General features: G+C 40.5%; 1 protein-coding gene across 1 annotated transcript; it reads right to left on the bottom strand.

Moving 5' to 3' along the window:
- Window positions 1-389: 389 nt before the first annotated feature.
- cks1b (CDC28 protein kinase regulatory subunit 1B) lies at window positions 390-2,350 on the bottom strand. Its single transcript, XM_028964339.1, has 4 exons — window positions 2,058-2,350; window positions 1,856-1,919; window positions 1,645-1,772; window positions 390-1,291 (listed from the first exon to the last, which is right to left on the bottom strand). Exons 2-4 carry the CDS (start codon window positions 1,912-1,914, stop codon window positions 1,233-1,235), a joined length of 246 nt encoding a protein of 81 aa, XP_028820172.1. The 5' UTR covers window positions 1,915-1,919; window positions 2,058-2,350; the 3' UTR covers window positions 390-1,232.
- Window positions 2,351-9,231: the final 6,881 nt, after the last annotated feature.

The following is a 9,231-nucleotide window of genomic DNA, read 5'->3' as shown; positions in this document are numbered from 1 at the left end:
TGGCAACCTATTATGTTTGGTATTTTAAACGTTTTTAAAAAAACGCACATTACAGGCGGGACCACTGACAGTTCGCTGATGGAAGAAATGAAAAGGGTGAGAGCATTTTAACTCGACCTTCTGGGAGAGGCGGACGACTCTGTGACTTGTTTGAAAAACTGGGTTTACCTAAAAAATGTAGCCTAAGCAGAAACCATAACCAGCCATACACCACGTCCTTCTTGGTGAGCCCTCGGCCATATTTAAATAATGGCCGTAAATGCACGGATGTAAAGCAGTAACCCGTAGAAGAGGGTGTAATTACTTAGATTACGAAAAACGTTACATCCCTACTTAGGTGTTACGGGTAATGAGAGAAATATATGCGTATTTAGTCAGCCATTCTTCTTTCTTTTATTTAAATATCTTTCATAGCATGTGCAAACATTGGTACAGACTGCCCCCTGCTGGAAGATGGAAGCACATTTGCGCACAAGAATAAATATGTTCCCAACATATTCCAACCTAAACGAACACGCATCACACGTTATGACAGCAAGAATGGAAAAACGCAGGAAAGCATTCCTTCACCAGGAAAGTGAGGGAGACAGACACACGTTTAAATACTGAAACGCTCCTTACTCAAAAAGAAGAGTGACAGCATACTTTTAGATCCTCTCTGGTTCCTATCAAGACAAGACTTCCCGCAAGTAACTTTTTCAGAAGTCGGACTCCATGTGCAGACTAATGGCGTGTTTCTTCTTTTAAGAAAAACCTGAACTGCACTGAAAGGTTCATCTGAATCAGATTTATTTCCCACAAAGGAAAACACGTAACTGCACAAAAAAACCATGTGTCAGTCTGGATACAAAGATTTTTTTTTTTTTTTAACACAAACTTATTATTATTATTATTATTATTATTAAGCAGCTGAACAAAAATGTGCCATTTTAATTGTGGCCTACAACAAAATATTGGAGAACAGGTAAAACACTCCCAGCCCAATATCATTGAACAGGTGGGGGGGGATTTTAAACTGATGCCATGCATGGCTCTAACAATAACACATATGCAATTGAGTTTTGCTTGACTAAACTTTAAAACCAGTGAGACAGACAGACTGACAGACAGACAGACAGACACATTAAGTATTCACATTAAGTATTTACAAGACCAATCATGTATCTGTACAGGTTCACCACACAGGAGTCTATTCTTCCTCGTCCTTCTTCCCTCCATCGCAGTTTTGCAAATCATGTAGCTTTGGTTGTGGGTGTGGGCAGAGGACGGCGGAAGAGGAGGATGTGGGGTTCTGGACAGAGAATGGAGGGAAATGGGTGTTATTTGAATGTCATTTCACTTGTGAACCAGCATTATCTGTACTGTATTATTCAAAAGGAACACCGTGTGCTTTTTTTGGCTGGGTGAACAGCTTTGTTGTGCCAGGTTCCAAAGCTTCTCTTCGCAGTGTGATGGGAGGGAACAAAAATGATGACAACACATGATCCCTAAGCAAGACACTGGCGTTCATATCATTTTCCAAATCGTTGAAAATGAGTCAAGGAGTCATTTGCCTTGAACACCGAATCGGCTCCAACCCGATTCACCCAGTAGTGAGCGGAGGTGCCTTTGCTTTATGGTCATACAAATAAAAGTAAATCCGACCTGGCTGGTGGACCATGTAGTGGACCCAGCCGTGACTCTGCTGGACGCCCAGGTTCCTCCATTCCGTCTCCGACATTAAATGGGTCTTGGGGACCCGTTTGGCGATGTCTTTGGGCAGCATGACGTGTCTAGAGTGCAAACGGGAGTTGAAGAGCAGAATACCTGGCTGCGTGTCGGCTCGACAGGAGGATCGGAGCAAATCTGTTTTTACCTGTATTCGTATTTGTCGTCCTCGTATTTATCCGAGTAGTAGATCTGTTTATACGACATGGTGCCTGCAAATACACACACGATTAAAAAAAGTTAACGTCGTTACGCAAGATGGACATTTCCAGTTAAACGCCTCGGTTAACCGACAGAGAGGACAAGAGCAGCGAAAACCCGAAATAAAGCAAAACAGAGGCTTGACTCACCAGATTAGTTTAGGTTCTTCACCCTTTCTAACACGTGCACAAACTAATATTTCGTCGCAGATTACAGTCTTGTAGAATTGTAGTGCGGAAAAGGCCTCTCGCGTTTCTGAGACACTTTCCCTCGCGTCGCCGGCCCGGGACTGAAGCCTCCTGTTCGGTTCAAACTGCGTGCGCGCTTTCCGATTGGACGCAGCCAGGCAACGAGCAACATACGTCATGAGCACGGAGCGCGCCTATTGGACGTCGGATTCCAGGCAATGGCCGGGATTCACATTCACCCTTTACGCCCGAGTCCTGTGGAAAACCTGTGTTTACTAATGATGTGCGATACCAGCTGTCTCCTTTTCTGTTCCGATGTAACATGCAAGCATCGCAGGTACCGACAGTGCCGACGACAAGGGACATACGGATATCAGGACCTCCTCTGTCAACAACAAATAATGACACTGTTGTCACATGACCGTGAAGGCCACTTATGCAATACTGACACTGAACTGTATACGAGCCGTGGGACTTCGACCATACCAGCAAGAAAGTTTTCTCAAACAGTCTTACTTAGTTTTATCAAAACATTTAATGACGTAATTCGCTCCATCAGGTTTTTATTTTCTAACAATGCAGCTTCCCTCCATGGATTAAAGTTTCTTAAACTCTAAGGGTCAATGTGACTTTATTGTCATTCAGCAATGTACAAAGCATGATGAGACAACGTTTCCCCATGGCCCCGGTGCAACATACAAGCCCGAACATCACATTCAACCAGACGAAAGGTGCACACAAGAAGCACAGTAAGTGCGATGCAAAAGTAACATTCGGTGGAAAACGAGTGCAATAACTCTTATGAAGGTGTAGAATGAGTGATATTGCACTTGATAGTTCCATTGAACATGTCAGATGTAGAGTGGAATAGAGATGAATTCCACATTTTACTTGAATTACTGAATAATGGAGTAAAGTGCAGGAGCACAGGGAGTTTGAACCTGTGAGATTGAGGTATTGTAATATAGCTGGCTTGTGGTAGGAAGCTGTTGCACAGTCTCTTGGAGGAAGATGCCACACCATTTGCCAGACAGTCTGTGTACGGTGAGAGTCGTCTCTGTGTATTTAGAAAAAAATGTAATGAAAGGTGGCGTTTTTCAAAATGACAGTCACAACTTCATCAAGCGACTTCTCTCATAAAATATATGAGCGATAAATAAATCCTTTTTCTATTTAAAAGAATGTAGAAAGAATATACAAGTCTGGTATGGAACACATCGCTCATATCGCAAAGGTCCTCTTGAGGACGCTATTTTCTTTTTAGTAATGGGAAGTCCGGTTTCTGTTTTCACTATGAAAACATGTTAAAAAAGAAGAATATAAACTGCTGCTGTAATATAACACAGAACATCGGGATTAACAGGAAACAATATAAAAGAAGACAAAGAAGTAATAAATGCTACATGTGAAAATAAAATAGGAATCATAAAGGAGCATAATAATAGATGTATTATAGATGTAATAATAATGATAAGTGATAATAGATGTATTATTATTATTTTATTATTATTTGTTCACCTCATGATAAAACAAGGAAAAGTTGGGATCAGAACCAGTTCCTCTGCCTTCGTAAATGTGATATTTGGACAGAACATTTTTCTAAACAGGAATTTTACTTGAATCTCCATTGCTAGATCACCAAGATCACAAGAAACAGGGCAATTTCTTTGACAAAAAATAGACTAGATTAATAACAACCAGAATATGGGGAAACAAAAAGAAGATTCATTACCAATAAAAGAGCATGAAAAATGGGTGGTAGTAGCCTAGTGGGTAACACACTTGCCTTGTTGCTCTAGAAAGGTAGATAGGTAAAAATGATGCAGAACTTTGATATGCAGAACTGGATGTTTCAAACAGGACACACAAGACAAGACAAACATGTGCAAAATGTGCAGGAATGTGCCAAAAGAGCAGAGATGTGCAAACACCAGGTGCACGAGGCTAGAAGTGTACTGTTGTTGAGTTTATCAGTGTTCTGGTGATGGCAGTGCATTGAGAGCTATACAAAAGAACAACGATAAAGAATCAAATCATTCTACTACTGGTCAAACAGGCGCACACAGTAAATATTATTTTGTGAAGCTATTATTGCCTTGTTACATCTGGAATGTGCAATTTGTGTTTATTGTTGTGATGAATGTGAATTTGAAATATTGAATTTGTTCATTTTAGTTTTCACGGTGTTCCATCAGCGTTTCATGACCTGTAGGAAATAAATAAACGTCAGTGGATATCAGTACGAAGCGTGAAGTCCTTTTGAGCAGACCAGAGTAGTTACATACATATCATGTATCATACACATATCATACAAATCAAGCTTTAGAAAATATTCTGACATTTTTAGACAATTGTCTTATATTAAGACCTGCTTGTTTAAGTGGAGAGCATTTAATATTTTTGCATACAAACACCTGTGCTGTTAAGAAACTAAGCTTGGCTGCATGGTGGCTCTCCAGGAGTCTGAAACACTTCAAACCGAGAGTAGTGTACAGAATCTTTATTCATCTTAATTTTAATTATGTTAAAATGTATTGATGTAACTTCATTCAACAGCAGATCCATCGATGTGCAGTGGGGTGGGGACAGTCAGTTTCTTCCTGAAGCTGACAACCATCTCTTTGGTCTTGGTGACATCGAGAGTCAGGTTGTTTCTCCGGCACCAGTCCACCAGATGTTTTATCTCCTCTCTGTATCTCCTTATCTCCACTCATCGTTGTTGGTGATGAGCCCCACTACTGTTGTGTGATCTGCGAACTTGATGATGTGGTTGGAACTGTACTGTGCAGCACAGTCGTGTGTCAGCAGAGTGAACAGCAGTTTATAATAATATAAATCATAAATCACATAAGGTTTTGGAAGTACGTAAGGTCAGAACTCCTTTGTGTGTATTGGTTTGACCTCAATCTCAGCATAGACTACATTGGGCAGTCCAGCTACAATCTACAATCTCGATGTCGAACAGATAATCAATACAGTGTAAAAAAAAAAAAAAAAAAAGATAAAATGTAATTTTTTTATTGATGCCGTGGGTGCCAGAATTTCAATGAAAAATGTATGCTCTGAAATGTAATTGCTTAATGGTGCACTGTATTTAAAGTCTGTCATAAAACTGGCAGCTGTGGTATCTGGTATCCTTACTGTAAAATATCCTGTGAGAAAGCGTTTTGGCAGGGCCAAACAGTTACCTTTAAATGTTTTGGCACTGCACAAGAGGACCATTATAATGTCCCTTTACAATGACATGGAGTCTCGAATCCTCAAATGAGACAGAAAATAAATATTTGGTGGATTTGGTGACTGAGACCCAGCACTTTGGAGACTCTCCCTTCCCTGGGATTTTACAGTGATAAAAGGTTTCACGTGCCTTAGACACTTCAGAGATTGCCTCAGTCGGATGCAGTCGGATCCTTTATGAACGATTCATCTTTATAGAAATACGCTGCAAAGTGTGACGGTTTGTGCAGATGCCTACAGCGCATAGTCTACGGACCTCCCTCAAGCACACGAAGGGACAGGGGTCTCTAGAATCACATTACCGCCTCAACATATACAGAGCATTTTCAGACCAACGTAGTTGGTGACTAATATCAGCTAATTTTTAGTTGTGTTACAAAAACAGCATAGAAACAGCAGGAAAATGATGCAGCTGAGAGAAAATACAATCTGATGCTATCTAATACTGCTAGTAAGCATAAGTGCATCTTAAATCTTTTGCCATACAAACAATGTAAATTTTACTACCTACATTTGGGCTTAGTATTGGGCTTGTTCACCAATGTGTGGCCAAGGTAGGCCAGAGATTGTGTTCTTATCTATTTATGTGAAGCTTGAGGACGCCTTTGACCGACAATAGCAAACAAGCCCCACGCTTAGCATGAAAAGGCATTTTGAAAATAGTCCCCACCATCATTCTACTCCATACAGGGATTCTTTTCAATGAAGCAATGAAGGCCACTGGTAACTTATGCAAATGATCCCCCCCTTCACCCATCACTGTCGTCCATAAACATCCATAAACATCCATAACGTCAAGCTCACCAGTTTAATCTTCTGAGAACGTGCCACTCTAGATTTTGGCACTCCTACTATTTTTGTCATTTCTCAGATTTTGTTTTCGCAGCCTGAAGCCTGCTTCACCTGGATGGGGAGCTTTTTTGACAAAGTTGTGGCTTTAAAAACATATGTACATATTCATTGTATAACTGTGATTGGACTATGTTTCATTATTCAGGTAATTTAACATAACGTGTCAGCATCCAAATTTCTGTATATAGATCGTGTCTATATATAGATTGAGTGTAGGAACCTCCAGCATGCAGAGGAGCAGAATGATTGTGTCTCTGTCTGTCGGCAATACCTGTGGAGCTGTAATCATGACTGCTAGGGGTCTCTCTGCATAAAGCAAAAGACAGAAGCACTAAGGCCCAGCCCACACGACAACAAGAGAAAAGTTGTATCCGATCTGGCCTTGCGTCCACACAAAGATGGCATTTCAGGGGGCACGTGCTGCAGCAACTACGGTGCACCTTTCTAATAAAAAGACGAGGCTGGAGAACAGCGTCATTTTAACGGAGGAGAAGTCGACGCCAAACAAGGAGAGCGGGGAGTTACAGCACCCCTCTCTGCATCGCCGCGTGGACAACAGCATTTCAGAATACGCTCCTGTGTGGACCCGGGTTTTTAAAAATACGAAAACCCAGAAAAGTGTCCTTGTGTGGACGGGGCTTCATGATGCTGGTCTTGCAGACATTTGAGTCACGTTCTTAAACACGTTCATGAACAAGGCCAGGCACAGACAATCTGGTTCATGGTGATCAAGCTCAATAAAAGGACACATCAATTTGTTTCTGATATTTGAATATTTTTGCATTGACTAGTGGTCAAGTAGGGAACTTGCACATTTTGAAACTTGCTGACATAGCATTTAATAGCATTTTTATTCCATAACTGTCACAAACATGAACAAGGCTTTGGTTTCACCAATAAAATCAGATCAGAGAGGTGATGCTGCTCTATGGGTGGCTCAAATTGCAATCATAAACCGCAATAACTGCTGCGATGACAAAGAAAATTCAAAGCATGTACACTGTACAATTGTCAGGCATAATACTGTATATGCTTTAACTTGGGGGTTGGTGCCATGGGACAAATGTAAAATGTATAGTTGTTAGACCTGAGATTTACAAAACTGATACTGATGAGTCAAGGACCAAAGGGTCACAAGATCACAACCTGCTTACCATCTGTGTACATGCCTGTTCTTAATTAAAAGTACTCCACTGGACATTGCATCATCATAATTGTGCATATTGATTTGGCTGATGATGGACACTCAGCAAGGAGGTTAATTCCACACTTGCCCTCTCTGCTAAATATATTCCCATATTTGGACTTCAGTGCTTTGGACTTCATCTGCTTTGGGTGTTGTTTTAAAAATATACATACAGTACAGGCCAAAAGTTTGGACACACCTTCTCATTCAATGTAATTTCATTATTTTTGTGATCATTTACATTGGTAAATTCTCACTGAAGGCATCAAAACTATGAACTATGAAACTATGAGTTAACTAAAAGTTGATGAACTTTATTGATTTCCGTCAGAAACCTGCATATCCTTATTATTGAGGATGAGAAATAGTCTCTTATATTTTATTACCCTCTTTGTTAGGTTATTTAGTGAAAGGTATTTGATTTGATCTTTAGTGTTGTCCTCAATCTTTTTAATTATTAAAACTCATTCATTCAGCCAACCTCGGAACTGTTTAGACCATCATACCGTGGCCCCCACTCTATAAAAGACCTGTAGGCAGGTACTCAGAACCTATAAGATTCTATATGTATTTACTGTGTGTCACAAATCTAAAATGAAGTCAGGTTAAAGGCTTTCTTAAAATAAAATAAAGTGAGCACTACGATTAATGACTGACTCTCTACACACTGAACAACTAAACAGGAAAGGTGTGGGACGAGGATCAAAATGTGTTGCCACAGAGTCCAACACTAGCCGTTTAAAGTAGCAGCACATTAGAGGAAGTAAATCAGAATGTAAAGACACTAGTAAATTGAAATGATGCTATCACATATGACAATTATACAGTTTAAATATAGAATTGTGTAATATAGTGTTTTATATGGAATTTTATACTTTTAAGGATATAAATCTTCTAAATCTCAGATGGTTGTCTAAAAATGGAAAACTGCAAGAGCTGCATGCATATAATGAAACAATTTGAATAGGAACTGAGTAAAGGTCTTGTACTGATGCAGAATAACAGGTAAGGGATGTTGGTTTCCCACATCCTTTGTCCATCGCTCCTCTCGTGAATTGAAAAAAAGTGATTGATTAAATAATGTTCAATTCACTCCAATATCCGGAGGCCCGTTTGAAGTGAAAGTGAAGTGATTGTCATTGTAAAACACTGCTGCACAGCCCACAGTGACACAACATCACCCTTGGTGAGCAGTGGGCAGCCATTTATAACCCGGCCTTCTCACTGCCTCACTCAGTACAACCTTCAAGACCCAAATGAGTCTAGTTTCAAAAGTTGTCTCATGTCAATGCCGCAAACTCAAAGCAAGTGATGACAATGAGAATAATAATAATTATTATTAGTATGAACAGACAGTGGCTGCGAAAATAAACAGTAATCTCATTTGGCTCCCAGTGTACCAGTAAAGGGAGCCCAACGGCCACCAGTTTGAGAACCAAGGCTTTCATGGACTGTTAATAGACTTGGTGTTGGTGAATTGCTGAGGACATTTGATTACTTTTCCTAACTTGTGTTGCGACCCCAGCATTCTGTTGGCAATGGCAATTATTATCACAATGTGTGACTTTTATTGTCAAGTTTTACCCTGTCCATTTAAGAAGTTAATACTTTACATATTTTTACATTTTTACAGTAAATCTATATCCACTGCGAAATGTAAATGAGTTTTTCCACACACTACAGCCGAAACGGGTGATGCAAGAGAGCGGCAATGGCCGCGGGAAAGAGGGATATTCCACTGGGAAGCCCCTACAGAAATAGTCCTTAGAGCGCAGACGTGTCGGTGCGCTGATGGTGGAAGTGTCCCCATAAACGTCCGCGCGTCTGGAGGCCGGGAAGCGAGCGACGGGAAACGTCGCG

Source organism: Denticeps clupeoides, chromosome 20, assembly GCF_900700375.1.
Source record: "Denticeps clupeoides chromosome 20, fDenClu1.1, whole genome shotgun sequence".
Taxonomy (NCBI): Eukaryota; Metazoa; Chordata; class Actinopteri; order Clupeiformes; family Denticipitidae; genus Denticeps; species Denticeps clupeoides.
Note: the sequence above shows the minus strand (reverse complement) of the source record. Positions and strands in the feature narration are given on the sequence as shown.